The sequence below is a fragment of the Acanthamoeba castellanii genome (assembly GCF_000313135.1).
Source record: "Acanthamoeba castellanii str. Neff unplaced genomic scaffold scf7180000084699, whole genome shotgun sequence".
NCBI lineage: Eukaryota > Discosea > Longamoebia > Acanthamoebidae > Acanthamoeba > Acanthamoeba castellanii.
In genome coordinates this window covers 132,635-155,248 of record NW_004457346.1, presented here as the reverse complement: position 1 = coordinate 155,248, position 22,614 = coordinate 132,635, and the positions used below count along the sequence as shown (strand labels likewise).

General features: G+C 59.3%; 4 protein-coding genes and 1 pseudogene across 4 annotated transcripts; 3 read left to right on the top strand and 2 right to left on the bottom strand.

The window, feature by feature from the left end:
• Positions 1–1,417: 1,417 nt before the first annotated feature.
• ACA1_131840 (HEAT repeat domain containing protein) lies at positions 1,418–15,973 on the top strand (the record flags this gene model as incomplete). Its single annotated transcript, XM_004336145.1, has 48 exons — positions 1,418–1,554; positions 1,681–1,801; positions 1,890–1,946; positions 2,267–2,399; positions 2,523–2,662; positions 2,787–3,003; positions 3,085–3,238; positions 3,390–3,514; positions 3,649–4,328; positions 4,423–4,593; positions 4,673–4,804; positions 4,908–5,076; positions 5,179–5,315; positions 5,445–5,622; positions 5,744–5,895; positions 5,994–6,092; positions 6,207–6,336; positions 6,444–6,645; positions 6,777–6,906; positions 7,027–7,185; positions 7,376–7,423; positions 7,555–7,715; positions 7,833–7,914; positions 8,008–8,118; positions 8,393–8,440; positions 8,520–8,658; positions 8,768–8,985; positions 9,126–9,313; positions 9,405–9,633; positions 9,745–9,868; positions 9,992–10,878; positions 10,939–11,106; positions 11,238–11,490; positions 11,668–11,821; positions 11,913–12,045; positions 12,129–12,442; positions 12,530–12,602; positions 12,696–12,875; positions 12,980–13,186; positions 13,264–13,324; positions 13,434–13,594; positions 13,712–13,805; positions 13,934–14,075; positions 14,187–14,276; positions 14,392–14,515; positions 14,681–14,796; positions 14,881–14,980; positions 15,101–15,973. 48 exons carry the CDS (start codon positions 1,418–1,420, stop codon positions 15,971–15,973), a joined length of 8,901 nt encoding a protein of 2,966 aa, XP_004336193.1.
• An 877-nt stretch (positions 15,974–16,850) lies between these two features.
• ACA1_131830 lies at positions 16,851–18,023 on the top strand (annotated as a pseudogene).
• Positions 18,024–18,245: 222 nt separating this feature from the next.
• Positions 18,246–20,026, bottom strand: ACA1_131820 (zinc knuckle domain containing protein; the record flags this gene model as incomplete). The annotated part of the gene is made up of 6 exons (XM_004336144.1): positions 18,246–18,449; positions 18,558–18,671; positions 18,737–18,976; positions 19,068–19,208; positions 19,266–19,366; positions 19,447–20,026. 6 exons carry the CDS (start codon positions 20,024–20,026, stop codon positions 18,246–18,248), a joined length of 1,380 nt encoding a protein of 459 aa, XP_004336192.1.
• Positions 20,027–20,349: 323 nt separating this feature from the next.
• On the top strand, positions 20,350–20,733 carry ACA1_131810 (ribosomal protein S21e, putative; the record flags this gene model as incomplete). Its single annotated transcript, XM_004336143.1, has 2 exons — positions 20,350–20,359; positions 20,504–20,733. 2 exons carry the CDS (start codon positions 20,350–20,352, stop codon positions 20,731–20,733), a joined length of 240 nt encoding a protein of 79 aa, XP_004336191.1.
• A 185-nt stretch (positions 20,734–20,918) lies between these two features.
• On the bottom strand, positions 20,919–22,461 carry ACA1_131800 (uncharacterized protein; the record flags this gene model as incomplete). The annotated part of the gene is made up of 7 exons (XM_004336142.1): positions 20,919–21,176; positions 21,291–21,330; positions 21,453–21,504; positions 21,614–21,797; positions 22,017–22,070; positions 22,186–22,272; positions 22,366–22,461. The coding sequence occupies 7 exons, from the start codon at positions 22,459–22,461 to the stop codon at positions 20,919–20,921; spliced, it is 771 nt and encodes a 256-aa protein (XP_004336190.1).
• Between the last annotated feature and the right edge of the window lie 153 nt (positions 22,462–22,614).

The window sequence follows — 22,614 nt, the reverse complement described above, 5'->3', positions numbered from 1 at the left end:
CATCCTTTGGTGTGTGCCAAACAAGCATGTTGGACACCTTGATATTGTGGCACACCAAGCTGGTGTATGCAGGCAAGAGTCTGGTTGTGTGATTTTTGAAGTGTGCTTTAGGTCAAAATAGCAAGTTGTCAACCAATGACCAGCCTTCAATGCTCAACAGCCCCACCAGCACCAGTGGAGACCACCATCAAGGTACTTGCACCACTGCTCTGAGGACTGTGCCACCTCCCCTGGTCAGGTTGCCTGAGGGGGAACACTGCTGCTGCTCAACCTGACTCACCTCAAAGGTGAGGACTTCACTCTGGGTGATACTACTCATGGTGGCAATGATGACTGCAACAATGAGCCACTCTTTCTGGAGTTTGACAACAGTCTGACAGGTCATTGTTGCAAACCAAACAACAATGTCACCCTCCAGGCTGCCTGTGGAATCAATACAAGAGGGATGGGTGGGGAAAGGAAGAAAGTTGATTTTAATGGTAACAGGGCCTTCCACTGAGATTCACTGGACATGCAATCCATACACTGCTCCATACACTGGGTGGGCATGAAAAGGGGACAGTGACTCTTTTTTGCAAGCCAACATCTCTTTCCAACTGGGTGCTTGACAAATGACTGGACCTCTTACTTCAAATGAGTGCAAGTTGGGGAACCCAGACCTGAACTGACTGGACAATGGTGGCTGAAGGTCTGGAATGCTTCATATCTCTTCTTTCTCTTATCCTCTTCTCAAACTCTGAGCTGATGGATGTGGCTAACATGCAAATGGTGCTGAGGAAGAGAAGCTGCAACCAAATGATGCCTGAGGGTCAGGACTTAATGTCACTTGACTACCTCAATACATTACAAAACAACCTTAATGCTAAAGCCCTACAGACCATTACATCACTCTACCCTTGCCTTGGCATCATTGTGGCCTAACTACTTATTTCCCACTTCCCCAGAGTGGTTCTGGACCAGATGTCAGCATTCCAGGCTGCTGAGGTGGCAGTGAGAGATGCCAGCTGCTGCCTCCATTATTAGCCAGATGAACTGCATTGCATCTGGAAACTCATCTGCCTTGCTGCTTCTCTTCCTCCATCTCTTTCTTTTCTTCCTCTTCCTCTTTCTCTTCCTCTCCATCACTGCTCAGCCTGTGGCTGTGCTTCTTGGTTTGAAGATGGACAAATCAGGAGCTGTGATGTTGAGCAAATCTGGGTGGTCTTGTGAAATGTGATATCTGGAATACTGAGGTTGAGTTTCAGAAATCTCAGTACAGTTCATCGTCCTGTTGCTGGGGCAGAACTTGCCCTTTCATGGGACACTTCGTCGCGCCAAAACAGCAAGGGAGGGTGTGGGCACAGAGAAACAAAAAGAAATTTGTTGGCCACAAAAAGAATAAAACAGTAACTGTTTGCGCAGGGGTGAGTGCGCTGCCATGGATTTGTCGCTCGAGCGGGCGCTCAAGATCCTCGAGACGCCCACGGCTGCGGCCCCTGAGACGGTCGAGTTCCGCGAGAGCAGGATCAAGAGCTGCCGACTCATCGCCGCCCATCTGTGCAACCTTGCCCTTCGGTATCAATTCATTCATTATTTTTTAAATTCTAATTTCTTATGCTATTACTATTTACTGTTGCTCGTGTTACGCATTTGCTACATTATTATTTTTATATAACAATATTCGTGTGTGTGGCTTTGTAGGGCGAATACCGACTTTGCAGCGCAGCTGTCGCGTGGCATCGCTGCCCTCCTGCACACATGCGGCGACAAGGACATGTCCGTGTGGACGGTCGCTGACGAGACCCTCAACAAGGTCATCAAGGTAAGGAAGGCTCTCTTTCGTCCACGTGCAGTGAGCGGCTGACAAATCAGTTCCCTGCCACTCACGCCCTCGTAACCACTGCTGCCAGACCCTGATCGCCTCCTTCCAAGACCGAGTTCTGATTGCGCTCTACAAAGGCATCAAAGTAAGTGTTCTGCGTGCGCGGTCGTGCGTGTGGTGAGGCCTCTATAACTCAAGGTGTTTGCCTCTGCGCGCAGAGCTCGGAGAGCACGCGGGCACGACGATCGGCGCTGCTCAAGTTCTCCGAAGTCTGCGATCACATCCACCCCACCAAGTGCAGAAAATATGTGTCCTCGCTTCTCAACGTGATCCAGGACATCATCGAACGGGTACACCTCAGCATATTAATATTAATAATATTACATTATATTATTATATTTTCTTTGATTCTATTTGTTTGATGTTTGGTTTTTTAATGCTGATTGGCTTGTTCGATTACGACAGGGCGATGAGTTGATCCAGCAGACGCTGAGCGACTCGATGGACAAGCTCTGCTGCACGCTGGTCTACTATCTGCGCGAGAAGGAGGTCAACAACATCATCGAACTCCTGGTCCGCAACCTCGCCGACGTGTCTGGTACGCATCACGCGCGCGCGTGTGCCAGCCGCACACATTTCTTCATGAACACGATTCATCTTCCCCGTTTGTATCGTGTGCGTCGTGTGTGGCCTCTTCTTACACCGCACGTCAACCACGCAGGAGCGATTCGGCGCGCATCGGCGGCTTCGATTGTGGTCATCTGCCGCCACTACCCTAAGTCGCCGTTCGACTTTGCCATCTACACCATTCGCAAGCAGCTCCAGTCCTACATCATCCCCGCAACCAAACCCGACCATCAGGTACGACACGACACGACACGACACGACACGACACGACACGACACGACACGACACGACACGACACGACACGACACATCAAACGCTTTTTTTGTGGTAGCTCACGTGTGCGATAACATTTGTTAAGGTGTCGACGCCCGTGGGCTCGCCCAAGGTGGCGCGCGCTGCGCCGGCGATCACGTCGCCGCGCAAGGATTCGGCGGTGCAGAATCGGGCGATGTCGTTCATGGACGACAAGGACAACAAGGACGACGACGACATCAACATGGACGAAGAGGAAAAGGACGGCGCCGACAACTCCCGCAAGGAGCACGAGAAGGAGGACGAAAAGGCTTCAAACGAAGGTAGTTGTATTTTATTCTTATTAGTTATTATTTATTATTATAACTATTTAAAGTTTTAAACTGAAATTGATATGCGCGCAGTGAAACAGCCGATATCGGAGGCCAACCTGTACGGCATCCTGTACTGCCTGCTGCAGCTGCTCAACCTCTCCGAAGAGTGGAAGAGCCGAGTCGTGGATCCGCGCAACCCCATTCTCCCGCATGTGCCCTTCCTACACGACCTGGCCTCCAAATGGTACCGCATCTCCCGTGTGTGTCGTGTGTGTGAGTGTGGTGTGTGTGTGTGTGTCGTGTGTGGTATGTGTGTCGTGTGTGCGTGTGTGTGTCGTGTGTGGTATGTGTGTCGTGTGTGCGTTTGCGCTGTGTTGACTCGAGCTGGTGTTTAGTATGGTCCATTACGACCAGAACGTGATGGGCATCGCGTTGGAGCTCCTCCAGGCCATTCTGGCAGCCTCGCACAGTCCCTCGCGCAATGCCGTTCTCAACTCGCAGCTCGTATCTCCCACGACCGGTACCCTCCTCTCTCTCTCTCTCTCTTTTTCTCTCTCTCTCTCTCTCTTCATGTGCGTGTCGTGCTAGTGTGTTGTGTGTGCGGTGTGTGTCGTGCTGTTTTACACTACTCACCTGTGTGGCTTTAAATGACAGTGCCTGAGATCCTGGGCCGACTTACGTGGATCCTCAACCGCAAGCCTCCCGTTCGAGTGGCCTCGCGCGCGGTGGTGCTCCAGTGCCTGTCGTTCCTGGCCCTCCACTACACCCAGACCTTCTGCGACTACTTCCGGCTCACCGACGGCGCCGAGGCCGCCACCGCCGTCGATGATCTCTCCAAGGGCGACGCCGCGGCGGCACCGGCCGATGAAGCCGAGGCTGCAGCTGACAACGGCGGCAGCGGCGTCGCGCAGACCACCTACGCGCAGAACCAGCACACGATGAAGGAGCTGCTGCAGCTGGTGACCTTCTCCGATCCGCTGATCCGCGGCAGCCTCGCCCACATCATCGCCTGCTTCATCGCTGGCATTCTTCGCAATCCGCACACCACGGCGACACCCGCACAAGCGACGGCGGCAACGAGTCCGGGCGCGGAGGAGTCGGTGCCGGTGCCGGTGCTTGCCCTCGAGGTGATCGACGTGCAGTCGCTCATCGTTGACTACCTGCTCCGGCTGCTGCTCGACGAGTCCGCCAACGTGCGCAAAATGGTGTGTCGCGCGCTCATCACGTGCTTCGACGACATCCTCGCCTCGGCGTATGCGCGCTGCGCAATCACGATCCTCTACACCCTCATCGACAGCATCCGTGAGGACACCTATTGGCTCGTCAAGACCGAGGTAATCAACTAAACCACACGCGCACGCGCACGCGCACGCACACGCACACGCACACGCACACAACCAAATTGAACGGTTTGTGTTGCGTGTGTAGGCGCTGGCCTTTGTGGCGAGTGTGGACTACTGCGCGCTTCAGGTGGTCGAGCGAGACCTGGCCACGGAAAACCGGGTCTTCGTCTACACTCGCGAGGAGACGTCGTTCCAGCGGCGCTGCCTCAACATGGTCCTCGACCTACTCGCCAGCCCCGACGCTCGCGTGCGCCAGGTACATTCCCTACATTCCATTATTGGATTATTTTCTAATCATTCTAATTTTTTTATAAAAAACCTTATCGCGTCTCAAGGCTGCGGCTGAGGCTGTGGTGACGCTCGTGGAGAGGCTTCAGTTGTACTCGCCCGCCGGGCCTACGCACCCCTACGCTGCGCTCATCGAACGCCACATTCGCCACCTGTGCACCGTCCACTCCATCAAGAAGGTGCACACCACCACCACGCCTGCGTTGTGTGTGTGTGTGTGTGTGTCGCGTGCGGCCATGTGCGATCGCTGATGCCCCGTTTTTTTGGCGCACGCGTGTACAGTTCGCGATTCGGAGGGACGTGCTGCATAATTTGTCGCAGGTGGCGCAGCTCCTGTTGGAGCGGGTGAACGCGCTGGTGCCGGAGGACGGCGTGCGAGGAATCTACCACGCGCTGCTGCTCCTCTGCAAGGCCTACGCCAAGCCTCACACCTACTTGACCCACGCCCACAGTACTCTCCTCCAGTCCCTGTCTCGTGTGAATGTCACCACACCATTTTTTTCCTTTTTTTCCTTTTCTTTCTTTTCTAACTTTATTAATTTTTTTCTAACAGCTGAGGGGATGAAGAACTTTGATGCGCTGCCCAACCCGATGGCCATCTACTTTGGCGACTTCGTCCCGCTGATCGTCGAACGGCTCACGTCGTCATGGGCTGCCACTGATCTCGACGTACACATCGACCTCGTCCAGGTACACACTCACCCGACGCTCTACGCAGCCGCTATGAAGTACTCACTGGCCAACAACAACAACGACCACCACCACCACCACCACCACCACCACCACCACCACCACCACCACCACCACCACCACCACCAGATCATCGGCTACATGTGCAAGAAATCGGAGCGACATCACCTCACCTCGCAGTGGCTGCGCATCCTGCAACACCTGCTCGCGGTGATCACCCTCCTCAGCCACATCGCCCAGCGCAAGCCGGCACCCCAGTCCAGACCCGAAACTGCCTCGGGCTTTGCCATGATCGCCGACCTCGCCGGTGCGCACATATTTGTATTATTACTATTACTATTATTACTATTTATGTCTTATTAATTTTCTTACTATTCTTATTCCTTATTCTTATTATATGGCCGAATTGTTTGGTCTGGTATGCGCAGCATCGCCGGCGACCAAGGGCGCAGTGCTGGGAACGGCCGCGACCCAGGGCGTCTACACCGAACTCTACGAAAAGCTGCACAGCACCTTCTCCACCTCCCTGATCTCCTTCGAGCAGGACAAGTTCTCCCTCCTCCGCAAGTCCTGCTTCAAGGTTCGCTCGAGCCCCCTGTTTCACCCTCGGGGTTGTTGGATTCTTGGCCTCTTCATTCCACTGTCTCACACGCTTCCGATCTGATGGTGGCGGCGCAGGCGATGGCCATGCTGATCAGGAACGTGGGACGCTACGTGGTGCCCTTCGCCCAGGAAATCCTCAACCACCTTAACGTCCACTTCTTCCTCTCCCCGAAGGTACTTCTCACTCCCGTACGCGCCTTGTATGTGTTGTGTGTGTGTGGGTGTGTGTGGGTGTGTGTGTGTGTCGGGCGTCGATCACCAATTCATTGGTGACCGCCCGGCATACAGGAGGTGATGTCGTGCTTGTTGGAGCTGTTCATGGTCACGTTCCACCCCGTGCAACCGTCCAAGGCCCAAGTCCAACGCGTCTTCCACGACGCCAACTACAAATCCCACCAGGCCATCGTCCACCCGCACAGTACACACCACCAGCTTTATTTACACTTTAAATAACAATAACAATAACAATAACAATAACAATAACAATAACAATAAATAAATAATAAATCATTATTCTTGTTGCAGACTTGGGTGTCTACGAGCAGCTGTACCAGGGCTTCGATGAGGAAGCGGCGATGGCGGCCTCGCTGCAGGACGCCTCCAAGGTTCCGTCCCTGCGGCCTTCCCTCCTGTCGCACCCCTATCGACTCCGCGAGACCCAGTCGGAGGACTTCTACAGCAAGGTGGACCTCCCCATTCCCCTGATCGAGGCCGACAAAATCATCCGGTAACCCGCCCATCAGCTGCACATGCACCACCGCATACACCACCGCGCACACCACCGCACCACCGCACCACCGCACACGCGCACGACTGCGCGCAGCTCACTTTATGGTGTTGGGGGGCGAATGACGACAGGAGCGGCAAGTCGCTGATCCGCATGTTCGAGCCGCTGGTGATCGGCGCCATGAAGCTGTACAGAGACACGCACGATCTCGGCCTGCAGAAACAGGTCCTCTTCGTCATGACGCAGCTCATCAAGTTCGGGGTATCATTCTTCGCCCACTGTGCGTCTGTGTGTGTGCTGTGGTGCGTGTGCGGTTGTGCGCGTGCGCGTGTGCGTGTGCGTGTGTGCTCGTGACTCACGATGCTGTGCGACCGCGACCAGATTGACTTTTCGCGGCTCGACAAGGACCAGTCGTTCCTGGGTCACGTCATCAATCAAATCATGGGCAAGAAGTCCTACCTCCCGCACCCGCCGCACATCCTGCCCTACATATTCGACTTCCTCTCCGTGCTCGCCATCATCCGCAAACACCTGCCCGGGGTTCGTATCGCAGCTGCCCCTTTTCCGTGACGTGAGTGTGTGTCGTGTCGTGTCTGTGTCGTGTCTGTCGTGTATCGTGCGTGTGCCGTGTGTATGCGTCGTGTGATCTGACACAGCTTTCCTTTTGATGTGTGACACGGCAGACGCTTTCAAATGACCGTCTCCTGCGGCTGACGTCGTGCGTCTTCAGCTCGCCGTACTGGGCGAGCTCTGGCACGTTGCTGCCCACTATCGCCAGGTAAGCACGCACGCACGCACGCACGCACTCCAAGCTTCTGACGCGCTCGCGCGTGTGTGTGTGTGTGTGTGTGTGCATTCCTCGCATTTTTGTGTTTGGATAGCCTGCTGCGGGAGCTGTTCAGTTCGCAGACGACGACCAAGTGGACCGAGGAGGACTGCGAGAAGGAGCTCACGGAACTGCGCGAGGAATTTCTGGCACGCATCCTCAAGCGGGCCAACCTGAGCCACGGCATCGGGCTTCTGTCGATCATACTCTTCAAGAGCCGCTACCGCGTCGAAGAGTGCAAGGGGTAAATAGCTCTTCCAGTCCCCCACTCGAGCGTCTGTGTGGTGTGTGTGTGTGTGTGCCGTGTGTGCCATGTGTGTGCCATGTGTGTGCCATGTGTGTGCTGAGCAAGTGCGTCTAGGTATGCGCTCAAGATCGGACAGACCCTCTTCCCTCTGTTGGCCTCCGCGTCGCTCGCGGCCAACATTGCCACCAACGACTATGTACACCTGACCCCACCTTAGGTCCCCTCCCCTCAGGGACAACCACAACTACACGAACTCACTGGCAAATCGTGACCACACACACGAACACAGGAATTGCTGGAGCTCTACGCCCTGTTCGACAAGGTCGTGGAGAAGCACAGCGAATCGGAGAAGACGAAGAAAGAAACCACCGACTCGCTTTGCGAAGGCTTCGTGCAATTGGTACGCACGCACACCAACGCACACGCCACACGCCACACGCCACACGCCACACGCCACACGCCACACGCCACACGCCACACGCCACACGCCACACGCCACACGCCACACGCCACACGCCACACGCCACACGCCACACGCCACACGCCACACGCCACACGCAAACGAACACGATTGAACGCGTGCCTTTCTGCAGCTGAAGGAGGTCGAATCGCGGCCGGAGGAGACGCCCCAGTTCGGCGAAGGCAAGCTCCTATCGGCACGCGACCTCGAGCAGTCCATCAAATCCGTGACCGGCCCCTATTGGTTGCCGCCGGCCCTTGTGGTATGCGTCCGCCGCGTGTCGTGTGTCGTGTGTCGTGTTCTCACACTATGACGACTGCGTGCGTGTGTGCCTGCGGTAGTATTTGCGCTTCCTGGGCATGCGGAGCGAAGAGGAAATCCTGCCGGCCCTGGCTAAGCTCGACGACGACCCAGCGAGCTCAAGCCCCGGCGAGGATGTCTTCGTCCGTCGCATGATGGAGCTCGTCCTCATCGCCCTCCGTGCGTCCACCACACGACACGACACGACACGACACGACACGCACGACACGATACGCACGACACGATACGCACGACACGCACGACACGACACTGATTGTGAGGACTGTAGAGGACACGATGAAGCGAGAGCATGCGTCGGCGTTCAGTGTCGAGCTCTACGCGCATCTGGTGACCCACCTGATCGCCCTCGCCTCGCCCGCGCGCTTTCCGCGCATACACGCGGCCATGCGCGGGCTGTGGACGGACGCCGCCACCGACTTTGCCCACGCGAGGCTCTTCCCGCTCCTCTTCAGCGGACCCCTCGCCTACGGCCGCGAAGTGGCCTGCGTGTGCCTCTCGCGGTACCGCACACCACTCCACCGTCACTCCACCCCCAGTTACTCCTCACCTAAACCGCACACACGGCACGACACGACACGACACGACACGACACGCACAGACTTTTCCATTGTTTGGATCTGCCGGAGTTGTCGCTGGCGATGCTCAAGTTCGCGCGCTCGTCGCGCACGGCCGCTGGTCGTGGCAAGCTGGGCTGGCGGGCGCGCGTGGTGGAGCTCACGGCGCTCGTGGGCTACCTCGCCACATTCTTGGACGCGAGCGCCAGCCACGCCTGGTCGGGACTCACCTGGAGCGAAGACCTCGGCCAGTTGCTCATGTACACACACACACACACACACGCACGACACGACACACGACACACGACACACGACACGACATACGTGCTCACGCATGTGTCACGATTGCAGAGAGCACACGAACGAGCCGACGGTGAAGAAGTTCGTGGCGTTGGTGGGCAGCGCCCTGTCGTCGCCGTCCATGTACGCCACGGCCTCGGGCCGGTTCGCCTTCCAGCTGCTCGGCAGCCTGCGCAGCCGACTGCTCGGGAGCGGCAGCGCAGCCGGTCGCCAGGAGCAGGACTTCAAGAACCTCCTCGCCGCTCTCGGCAGCTTGCCGCCGTCCATGGCCACTGTCGGGGTACTCGCGCTCGCCCGTGTCGTGCGTGCGTGTGCGGTGGTGTGTGTGTCGTGTGACGTACAAAAACAGTTGAGTTTGGCTGACACGTTGGCGGCGGGCTGTGGACCACAGGTCCTGTTGCGCGTGCTGAAGCGTCGCGGTCGGTCCCTGTTCGCCGAGCGGCTGCTCTTGGCTCAACTGACGTCGGAGATCTCCTACGTGCTCTCCAGCACCCGCATCTACTTCATTCTCCAAGGTACACAAGTCGTGCTAACGTCTGCGCAATCGCAACCGCAACCGCACGACACGCACGACACACAACGCACACGGCACACACCGCACATGTTGCCTGATCGATCCACTGCGACGCAACGTGCAGGCATTGACGGTCAGCCCCAGCGCGAGGCCAAGCTGCGGCGACAGGTCACCAAGGCTCGCCGGCGGTTCGACGCCCTGGGCTTCCCCGAGACCGCGCCACTAACGGTGGCCTTTGGCCGCTTCGTCGCCGCAGCGCTCGAGCTGCTGCCCAGCGGCGACAGCGACAATGCGGCCGACGCCGACGCTGACGTAACGATCGGCTTCTCGGCGCGCCAGCAGCGGGAGCGCGACAACACGGCCGACGTCCGACAGCGCCTGCACGGCGACAACTGGAAGCAGCTGATCGTCGAGTTCGCAATGGAGCGCTGTACTGCGGCGGTCAACGGCGAGGCCGGCGAGGCCGACGTGGCGACGGCGGACCACCTGGCGTCGGGCCTCAAGGCCATCTACTACGCCGACAAGCCGGCATTCCTCGCATTGCTCAGGCGCACGACGCCGAAGCTGCAGTCCACACACAGCGACGCCGACGGCGCCGAGGAAGAGCCGGCGTGCGACCTGGGTCTGCTGGCGCACCTGGTGCTGACGTCGAAGCCGATCATGCGCGACGCCAGCGTGCGCAAGGCCGTCATCGCCCTCATCACGGCCCACATCAAGTCCGTCATCGCCGCCGACGCCGCCGACGCCCCTGAGCCGGCGTGGCACGACTTTGTGCAGGTGGTCAGGTCCGTGGTGTGCGTCCTTCAGTGCGACGGCCGCCCATCGCGCAGCGTCGTGGCGGCTGCCATGTCATCGTCGTCGTCGGCCACGTCAGCAGCAACGGGACCCGCGGGAACGTCGTCGCCCAACGGCTCGTCCGCATCGCTGCTGACGTCATCATCGGCCGCGCTGCTGGCCCACGTGGCCTCGCTGTCCGAGGCCCTCTACCAGCACCTCACCGAGCTCGACATGGTCCGCTTCTGCGGCTACGCCCTGCGCCGCTATCTCGATAGAATTATGTCGACGCGGCAGCCCCGCCCCCCGCCGCCGGGCAAGACGGCGGCGTCGGAGGACGACCTGGTGGTGGTGCTCAAGTGCACCGAGCTCGTCATCGCCATCAGCCAGCGCGAGACCCTGACCGAGTGGCAGTCCGACGATGAGAAGGCCACCTGGGAGCACATGTTCGCCAGCATCCTCCAGGTCTCTGCCTGACACCACACACGACACCGCACAACACGACACACGACACACGACACCACGACACCACGACACCACGACACACGACACACGACACGCACATGCACATAACTGACATTCCGCGATGCCGACAGGTGCAAGAGCTGATTTCGGGCAAGTCGGTGAGTGTGGCGGCCGACGAAGAGTGGCACGACGGCGAGCGGCGGCGCGCGGAGATCAAGATGGAGCGGGTGATGGAGCTGCTGCTGTCGGAGGCCGACAACAAGCGGTTCGCCTACCTCCACGACACGTGCGCCGACAACCCGGTGGTCAACGCCTACTGCGACCTCGTCACCGCCCTCGCCCGCAAGGACGTCCAACTCATCTACCCACAGATCGTCGAAGGCGGTACGCGCGCGTGTCGTGTCGTGTCGTGTGTGTCATGTGTGCGTGGTGTGCGGTGATGACACGCGCAGGTGCCGGCGGCACGAGTGGCGGGTGGTGCGAGCGGGCGTGGCGCACGGGGCCAATGCCGTGCGTGTTTTCTGATGTGTGTGTTGGGTGTGTTGTGGTGTGCGCACACAGCCTATTTGGAGTACGACCTGCTGCAGAACATCAACAACATGCACGACAGCAGCCGGCAGAAGTTCGATGAGAATCCGGAGAAGATTCTGGCCATCACGCTGCGCCTGCTCAACGCCGTCACCTGGGACCACAACTCGCAGTTCACCAAACTCTGGTGCGACCTCCCTGCGCGTGGGTGCGTTCTGGCGCGCTCGGTGCTGACTCGGCGCGGTGTGTGCGGTGGTGTCGCGTGTGCGATTCGAAAGGGCCAACCTGCTGGCAATGTTCGACGTCAACAAGGTCAACGAGGAGTGGTGCAGTCTGAAGACGCAGTCCCTGCTGGCTCGTTCCCTGACGTCACTCCTCATGCGATCCTGCCTCGGCATCGCCACCTTGCCCGTACAGGACACGACACACAACACACGACCGCACACGCACGACACACACAACACTCACCACCACACGCACGCACACACACACAGGAGACGACGACTTCGCCAACGCCGCTGAGCGGGTGGTACTACTGGCGCTCGGTGGGCACGATGGCGTGGGACGCCTACTCGCTGGTCCACGTGCCGCGCGAGCGCGAGCTGATCTACCTCAACAGCGAGAACGGCCGCACGCTGGTGAGCCTGCAGAGCGCGCTGGCCGCGGCCGTGTCGAAGCTGCACTCGCCCAGCGCCGCGTCGCTCGACTCGTGGCAGTTCCCGACGCCGCCCTCGGCCAACACGGCCCTGCAGAGCAGCAGCCTCGTCCAGCTCTCGCCCTACCACCAGAACATCGAGCGCATCGGCTGGTACACACTATTTTCTTTTTACTTTTCTCGATTTGCTTCTTCTTCTTTTGTGCTCACGCACGGGCTGTTGGCTGGGCCTCTTGCCAGGCCTTCGCTGCGCTACTACGCCGGGCAAGTGTCGGTCCACGAGCTGCGACAGAACAGACAATACAAGTGGCAGGTGCGTGTGCGGTGTGTGCGGTGTGTGCGGTGTGCGTGTGCGTTTTGAGGGGCGGCCACTGAAGGTGCGTGGGTGGTCGATGAATGAATGTAGGGCATCGACATGACCAACCTGGTGGACGTGCTGCTGCGGTCGTTCGAGAAGAGGCTCGCCTCGGAGCCCGGATCCATGATGGCCGCCGAGGCGATGCGCGGCATCCTCATCCTCTCCGACCTCTTCCGCACCGACCAATGGCGCTGGATGTGCCAACTCTTCATTCGCATGCTCGAGGAGGTAACCGCACACGCACCACCGCACACGCACGACACGACACGACCGCACACACGCACACTCACCACCGCACGCACGTTATTCATTTTTGGTTGTGTGACGGTCAGGACCAAGTGGACGACCAGGTGCAGCACTACTACCTGCTGGCGGGTATTGCGAGGGCGCTGGCGGTGAGCGAGCGCGACTGCCTGGGCCTGGTGACGCCCATGTGGGTGACCAACACGTTCCGCCACGCGCTCGAGAGCGCCCACCAGTCCGCGCGGCTCGCCGCGCTCAACGCCCTGCTCACACTCATCGAAGGCAATCTCACTCGCGTACGCGATCACCTTTCTCCGTATGCGGTCGGGCCTCAATTGCGCTAACAGGACGACACACACACACACACACACAGGTGTTGCTGCCGCTACTGCCATACTTCTTCAAGACGATCCTCGCGGCCCTCTGCGAAGAAGGTACGTGTGTGCGGGTGCGCGTGTGCGTGTGTGCGGTCACGTGTGCGGTTTGGACGCAGCTGTGTCTCACGTGGTGCGGCTCGTCTCTCTCTCTCTCTCTCGTGACCAGGCGGCGGGCAGTGGCTGGGAACGGCGCGGGAGCAGGCGCACCTGATCGGGGTGGCGTTCCTGCTGATCGAGCAGTACCCCAAGGAGTCCGAGGAGCAGGACTTCACCCGCCGCGCGCTCGCCCAGATGATCAAGACCGGCGAAAACTCGGACGACAAAATGGTACGCGCCCACTGCAGGCTCATCACCCTCGCGCGACTCTCCGTCTGACGCAACACACCGCACACGCACCAACGACACGACACGACACGACACGACACGACACGACACGCACCACAGATGTTGAGCGCGATATTTAGGGGCTTTGATCGTCTGTTGATCTCCTTCTCCCTGTCACACACGCACCGCAAACGCCTCGCCAAGTTTGCCATGAGTACGTGTGTGTCGTGCGTGCCGTGCGTGCGTGTGTTGCGTGTGTGCGTGTGTGCCTGCGTGTGTGTCGTGCGTGTGTCATGGATGCGTGCTCATGAGCCTGTGCGTTGGGTGGGGGGCGTAACGCAGGCAAGATCCACTCGTTCGTGGGGCAGGGCGACGGTGAGCTGTTCCTGTATTCGCTGGGCCTCATGCTGACCGTCATGTACACCGAGCGCGACAGCAAGCCCTCCAAGCCCCACCCCGCCACCTCGCCCACCGACCGTGAGAGGTACCCTTTATTTATTCATTCATTTATTCATTTATTCTAATATATTATAATAATGATAAATGGAATTGTTGGCTTTTAACTATTTATTAATTTATTATTATCATTGTCCAGCCGAAATGAGGTGAGGAACATCGAGCGGGTGACCATCCTCTTCTCCAAGCTGCCCAGCTCGTCTTCCTTCGAGACGCAGGCCGTCATCAAGTACGCACGCAAACACACACACACAGCACACAGCACACACACACACGGCACACACACACACACACATCAACAAGAAGCGAGCTGATATGGGTGTGTTTGGGTGACGGTGATGTAGGGTGCTGCCGCGAGTGTTGGTGGACTTCTTCCGCGTGGAGCAGGCGCTGACGCTGGTCATCGGCGAGTTCGTCAAGGCCGTGGCCAAAGGCGCACCCTCGCCCGTCACCCACGTCCTCTACAAGGTACCCTCGTAGCCGCACACGCCTTGGCGTACCACAACTCTCCCCCAACTGACACGACACGACACGACACGACACGACACGACACGACACGACACGACACGACACGACACGACACGACACGACACGACACGACACACGCAGGTGTTCCGGCAGTTGGTGGCGCAGGGGCACAAGCAGACGCTGGCGCAGTGGATCCTGATCTGTGCGCCCAACTTCACCAACATCCGCCAGGTCACGCGGTCGACCTGGGGCCTCGCCTGCCTCTTCCTGCCCCTGGCCAGGTAATGCCCGCGCACCAACCAACCACCAATCACTACTGTGGCCCTGCTGATGACTGATTGATTTCTGATTGGCTCACTACGTAGTGAGCGAGCACTGCGCGCGCTGTTTGCTGACGTGGCACGAATGGGCTACGTGCCCATGGACCTCTTCCTGCTCATCGCCTTCCACTTCTTCACCCTCCTGGTACTCCCGCCGATCACCGTGCGTCGTGTCGTGTGTCGTGTCGTGTGCGTGTCGTAGCTAACACGAAGGTCATAGGAGGACGACACGGCGAGGGACAATTTCATGTCGACGTTTGCGCAGATCGCCGAAGAGCCGTTCCCGTCGCTCCTCCACGTGTGCGGCGCCGAGGTCAAGCGCCTCCGGTCCCTGTCATCGGACGACGACGCCGACGCCGACGCCGAGCCGACCAGCGCTGATCGATCCGCCGCCAACCTGTCGCCGCGCCGGGCGCTGTCAACGTCGGCGCTGCCGCCCGTCCAGTCGCTCAACGACCTGGGCTCGGAGGAGCGCGACCTGCACCACAGCCACCACAGCCACAGCGGCCGCCGGCGCGGGGCCAGCCCGCCGCTGCCCAAGGACCGGCTCAGCGAGAAGCGCATCCGCGAGCGGTTCTACGCCCGCATGCGCCGCGGCGGACCCGACGCCGGCAGCAGCGGGAGCGGGAGCGAGGGCGAGGTGTCGCCGCAGCTGCCCTACGACCACCACCGGTCGTCGCGCCGCGAGAAGAGCTACGACGAGGCCGCGCTGCAGCGCATCAAGCACCTGGCCGACCGGCAGGACGCCGAGGCGCGCGGCGACGCCGACGGTGCGGGCGGCGATGGGAGCAATGAAAGGCGCCGCGAGCTGAGCTTCGACGAGGCGGCGCAGGGGAGGCGAAGGCTGGTGGCCGAGGAGGAGAAGGAGGCGAGGTCGAGCCCGAGTGTGCGGCGCCAGCTGCTGCCGACGACGGCGACGGGGTCGCTGACGCCGAACAAGCCGAAGAAGAAGCGGCGGGCCTCGCAGTCCAAGAAGGACAAGACCTCGTCGTCATCGTCTTCTTCTTCGGCTGGCGATGATGATGTCGATGGCAGACGAGAGAAGGCAGAGGAGGAGGACGAGGAGAAGCAGCGGCCCAAGGAGGAGGACACTGATGACCACCACAACCACCACAACCACAACGACGCGTCTGCCTGAGCGGTTGGTGCTTTTTCTCTTGCATTGAGCATTACTAGTGAAGATCTGTTCAAGGCGAGGAGAGGTGTGTTCTTGTCACACCAACACGCCCCGGCTCTTCAGGGCGTCCTCAACAAAGGCGGCGTTGAGCTCTTCGGGCGACATCGCCAGCACCTGAGCAGCCACGCCGCCGATGTCACACCTGCAAGCAGCAGCAGCAGATGACGGAGCAAACATCGTGAACCAGTCACGCAAGAAGTCTTCTACAACCTCGTCTTCGTCACACACAAGGAGACGGGAGCGAGAGGGAGGACTTTTACTTGAGTGTCGGTCATTGGCGCCGTAGAGCAGCCTGGCGCGGATGGGGCTGCCACCGGGCCGCCTCGGAAAGGAGTGGCTCCGTGGCAGAATCTGCTGGTCGTAGGCCACGCGATTGCGCCTGCACCTCTCTTTGTGAGCATTGTGTGCGTGTGGTGTGGCGTATGTGGTGCGTGCGGTGCGTGCGGTGCGTTCTCCAGTATGACGATGCGGCGGTCAGGTCTGTGAGGGACTTGGCGGAGCACACCACGGACGACACCAGCACCCTGCTCTGTCTTTGGGGATGGCCCAGGAATTGAGTTAATTATTTATGGAATGCTATGATACCTTAGGCATAAATGTTTGGAATAGTTGAGGACAGGTGGTTGTCCTAACCAACCCAACAGGCGCAGCAGCGACTGCAGAAAACACAACAAGAGGCCACCCTTCCACCTCTACCGCTCCTCCATCTTCGTCTCTTCTTGGCGAACCGACCAGCGTTGGCCCTTGGGTGCCTCGGCTGAGATTCGAATAACGCGGGAATCATCCGTCATTCGCGGATCAATTTGTGTTTGAATTGGACAAATTGCATTATTTCGGGATGGGGGACATCTACGACATCATGGTGAAGGACCTCATGGCGCGGCGGCAGGCCGAGGAAGAAGAGGACACCGACGATGACGAGGAGGATGAGGACGAGATTTCGAGCCAATCTGAATCGGACGGCGAGCCGGTGGCATTGGACGAGGCCGAGAGGGAGATGCTAAGGAGGACGCTCTCGATGGACGCGGATGGGGAGTATGATGATGATGAAAGCCCTTACCCGGGAGGAATGGAAGAGAATGGAAAGGAACGAACAGAGCCGCAGGCGGAGGGGAGCGAAGAGGAGGAAGAGATGCCCAAGGCCAAGGAGGTGTCGGCCGTGCTCTCGATGAAGCCTCAGCAGTACACCATCGATCGAAGATGGGCATCGGCCAGCACGCTCCCCTCTCTGCCGATGCGCGATCAAGGCCCCGCGGGCCGCCAGAAGCAGAGCAAGCAGAAGGAGGAAGGAGGAGGGTCCCCCAAGTCGGGGAACAGCTCCAACAATGGATCGCCATCGAGTAGCGGCTCCCATTTCCTCAGCCTGAGGAATCTGCGATCCAAGGACAAGGAGAGTAAGACGAGCAAAGACGGACATCAAAAGAAGCGTTCGAAGGAGGAAGCACCTTCATCATCATCTTCCTCTACTTCTTCATCGAATGGAGGCAAGGCCAGGAAGAGGGACATCCTTCGAGGGACCTTCCTGTCGCTGCGCGAGGAGAAGCAGGAGCTGAGGGGCAAGCTGCACGAGTGGCGCGCCCATCGCGACTCGGAGAAGAAGGAGAAGAAGGAGGAGAAGGAGGTCGACCGCGAGCTGCGCAAGCGGACCAAGGAGGAGGCCAAGGCCGCCGCCAAGCACGAGCCCTCGTCGTCATCTTCATCTTCATCGTCGAAGCGGACAGCGCGGAAGCAGGAGGAGGAGTGGGAACGGAAGGACCGCAAGGCCGCCGAGGCCTACGCCAAGCGCTACGGACTTGACCGCTCCTTCGACGATCGACCACGAGGTGCGTGAGCGTGTTGTGTGTGTCGTGTCGTGTGTGTGTGTCGTGTTGTGTCGTGTGTCGTGTGTCGTGTGGTTGCTGACATGGCACGGCACACAGAGGGCACGAAGTGCTACACGTCGTTCGACGACAACGAGGTGGAGGACGACGCGCCGCTCGCACCACGGCCGCTCCTCGGAGCCAGGCCCTAAACGCGCACGGAACCATGGCATGTGCGCGCGTGTTCTATGTGCGACGCGATGTGTGCGATATTTTAGACTGTACATAGATGAGAGAAGAGAGAGCACCGCTACTCTCCGTCGTGCTGGCTGCTCGTTCATCACCACCATCGTCATCATCATTATCATCAAGGAGGAGCCGACGACGCTGGCGCTGACGCTGAATAAAGGGGGGGCACACCCCCCGACGCCTATTTATTTCAACTCACTCTCGATGTGGTCCTCTTCGCTGTTGTCGTGACGACCGGCGTTGCCGCCATCGCTCTGCGCTTGGTCCACGTTGTGCGTTGTCTTCCTTCGCTTGGTCTTCCTCTTCTTGGTCGATGCGGTGGTGGGGCACGCCCGCCTCTTGTGGTCCGTCGCACCGCACGTGAAGCAACCCACCGAGCGCTCGGCCCCCTGCGCCCAACACGCACGACACGACACGACACGACACGACACGCCGTTGAGCACCACACTCGCAATCGCACATACGCACATTCATTGGATCGAGCGCAGGTGTCGTACGGGCGAGGCGTGGACGTGCTGCGGCAAGTCGCATCGCCCGCAGGTGTGGCAGTGCACTCGACCCGGTGGCACGCACAGCCCGCACGCGTCGCAGTGACTCCACTTCCTCCCGTCCTACGACGCAACATCGTCACATCCAGCACACAACACACGACACACGACACACGCACACGACACACCTTGGATGTGCACTTGCCGCACGCGTCGCAGTGCAGGTTGTTGCGGCACACGTAGCGGTCGCAGGCCGGGCACAGGCGATAGCCCTCGGCTTCGGGCAGGACGAACACGTTCGCGGCGATGTTGGTGAAGATGCGCACCGGCGAGAACGCGAACTTGTCCCCGCGCCCGCGCCGCGCCCGCCGCTGCCGCGTCTTCGACGGCGTCGCCCGGTTGAACAGCGGATGGTTGTCGTACCCCACCTGCACCCTCCCACGCATCAGCACCGCACGACACGCACGCCTCACGTGAGGCTCGCCACGACACACGACACGCACGGCACGCGCGCCTGACCTGGTAGTCGAGCATGTGGAAGGAGGGCAGGCTGGCCTTGATGCGGTCCTCGTAGTAGAAGGGGCACAGCCACATCACAGACATCCCGCCGAGGCCATCGGCCACCACCTCCGATGGCTGCGACGGCGGCTGCGACTGCGACTGTGGCGGCCGAGCCGAGCGCGAGAGGGCGCGCAGGGTGGCGACGAGGGACGAGACGAGCATGCCGTAGGGCGGGTCGAGCACGATGCAGTCGCAGCCGGCCGCCATGAAGCCCGCCACCTTGGCCTCGTCCGCCGCGTCAAAGAAGTGCGCGTTCCCTGTGTGCGCGCGCAGCGCGTGGCGGCCGGTCAGTGACACACCGCACGCACCGCACACGCTGATCGCACACACCGCACACGCATGTTACCCATGTTGAAGCGAACGAAGGTGGAGCCGAAGAAGGGCGCGAAGCGGTGGTCTAGGTCGAGCAGCAGGCTCGCCGCGACGGTGCTGCCCAGCTGGAGCAGTCGCTCGTGGAGCCGCGGCGTGCCGAGGCACAGAACGCGCCGCACGCGCGGTGGGTCCACGTCGCCGCCATCGCACACGCGGTGCGGCAGCCGCACGCACGCGGCGGCGAGCAGGTCGAGTGCGGCCGCGTCGAACATGAACTGGGCCAACCCCTTGGCGTTCCCGCTTAGCCGCACCCCGCCCCGAGTTGCTTCTTGGGGCGGCTCTGAAGATGGCTGCGCTGCTTGTGGAGCGGAAGATGAAGAAGAAGAAGAAGATGAAGATGAAGATGAAGCCAGGGGGTCCCATTCGTCGGCCCACAGGAAGAAGGGGCAGAGGCGTCGGTCCCTGTAGGCCGAGCACGCGTAGTAGGATCTAGATGACGCCCGGGCTGCGCTGCCATCTTCCTCTACTTCTACATCATGTTGGCGTTGCGATGATTGAAAGAGGAGCGTCGGCCCGTGTGCACAGCTCGGGCTCTCCTTCTCCATCTTCTCTACATGTTTGCCAGCTCTGCTTGCATGCATGCAACGAGAACGAGATTGATGTGAAAACAATAAAAAGAAAGTAAATAAAATGTTATCCGGGAAATATCCGGCATTTAATTGGGATTTGCTTTCTTTGCTTCTCTTCCGTCGGCATCGTCTTTCTTTTCCTTCTTCCTTCCCTCACGACCCTTCCACGCACCCAGCATGCAGAACGACGAAGGTGTTGCCGTTGATCTCTACATTCCCCGCAAGTGGTACGTTCTTCGCCACCCCTAGATGCAAGAAGTGGAAGAAGATGGAACAAGCGAAACGAAGGAGAGGCGGAGATGAACCGAAGTAGGCATTTAGTTCGTGTTAGGAAGAGAGGGAGAGTGCTAGTACAAGTGATGACTTATATTGTCGCCCCAGTCATAATTCATTTGATGATTGACACAATATCTGAAACTCAAATTTTGTTGAAGCATTGCTTGCTTCTTCCAGCATACACTAATCATATTCTTACCCTCTCCAGCTCGGCCACCAACCGCCTGATCACTGCCAAGGATCACGCCAGCGTGCAGATCAACGTTGCCAAGGTCGATTCCGACGGCAAGATCATCCCCGGTGAGTTCGAGACCTTCGCTCTCTGCGGCTACATCAGGGCTATGGGTGAGGCCGACGGTGCCTTCAACCGCCTTGCCAGGTCGCATGGCCTCGTCAAGAGGGTGTAAAGCGGGTTATTCTCACCTGAGGAAAAAATAACATTAATCCAAAAAACAAATCCCCCTTGCATTTGATGCTCAGTCATCACTGCCATCTTCAAGCTTTCGCATCTCGCTGTGTGCTCCTTGTACACGAACCACTCGAAGTCTGTGCACTCACTCTTCATTTCTCTCACTTGCTGCCCTCTCAGCCATCACTGCACGGAAAACTTGTTGTCCTCATCGCTCAGGAGGCCGCTGCTGCCCGTGCCCTCGCTGATGTCGCCCTCCTCGTCAAGGAAGCCGCCCTCCTCCTCCTCGCCGAACGCGTCGGCGGAGAGGGAGAACTCGTCGGCGCCGCCGCCGCCACCGCCGGCCCCGAGGTAGACGAGGCCCTCTCGCCTCCGGCGGACGCGGAAGTAGACCACCACGGCCACGGCCGTGATTCCGATCACCAGGAACGGCACCAGCACCTGTGTCGTTGTGTGTGGTGTGTGTGTGTGCGACCACGACGACGATGACGTCAGTACAGCCGATGGCAGCGGCGTCTTTAGGCTGGTGGTTGTAAAAGGAGGGGAAAGTGGCACCATGGCCGCAATGGAGCCGCCAGAGGGACCGCCGGACGAGCTGGATGAGGTGACGTGGGGCAAGCAGTTGCTGCGTTTGTTCAAAAACACGAAGATCAGTTCACCCACATCACATTCAGCACACAGCACACACACACCACCACACCACCACACAGCGCGTACCTGTTCTCGACAACTGAGAGCGAAGCGCCGCTGTAGCACGTCGTCGAGGATGCTGTACGCATTGGAGAACCACGTTAGTGCTAAGGAAACCACTTGCACGCGCGTCGTGTGCGTGTGTGTATGTGTATGTGTGTGGTGTGTTGCGTGGACATGAGACGCACCTGGCGCGATGACGACGTTGACGCCGCCCTGGGGACCCTCCTTGTCCTCCTCCTCGATGAGCAGGGCGGAGCACAGCTGACGCGCGGTGAGGGCCTTGGGGTGGATGCCGAACTTGTCCTGCTGGTCGTGGCACGCGTCCCACAGCTTGTTGCACAGCGACGGACAGACCGAAATCGAAATGTACTGGTCGCCCTGTGTAACGGACACCGCACACACCGCACGCACCGCACGCACCGCACGCACCGCACGCACAATCGCTCATTAGCATACAACACAGCGCACACAACACGACCCAATGCAAGACACTCACGCCTTGCTGCGGCGGAAGGGCCTAGTGGTGCGACGTGCCTCGGTGAACTTGGAGGTGTCGGGGCTGCACCACAGGCACAGGAGGTCCGCGACGGCAGCGTAGCACTTGTCGTTCGTGCCGTTCTTGTGGACCGCCTCCAGTTGTTGCTGCACGAGAAGAAGGAGACAAGACGCGTCAAGAAAGATGATGATGATGATGATGTATGCCCCTACGTGCGTGGCTACAACTGCACACAAGGAGGCTCGTGGGGGGCGTGAGTACCGTGACCGTCCGCAGGACGTAGCCGGCCACGCTCGACTTGCAGCACGTCTGGGCACCATACCAGCAGCATGTGCTCAACTTGTCGTTCTGTGCGTAAAAGTTGTGAGTGGACAGATGCCGTGTGCCAATGATCAATCTTCAATTAACAAAAAAAATGATGAGATTTTGTGTGGGAGGTACCTTCTCGGGAGAGAAGCCAGGCCAGCACTTGCCCTCTTCCCTCTTGTTGTGGCCAGCACTCGCGATGGGGTGGAAATCATCGACCAGCGCCTTCATGTTCTTGGCGTAGAGCCCCTTGAAGTTCTCGTGCGCCCGAGCCGCGCCCACAAAGATGAGCAACACAGCTGCAGCGCCCACCAACAAAAAGAAGCTGAATTGATCTCTCGTCCTCGCCATCATCAGAGCAAGAAGTTGCTTTTGTCGATCTGC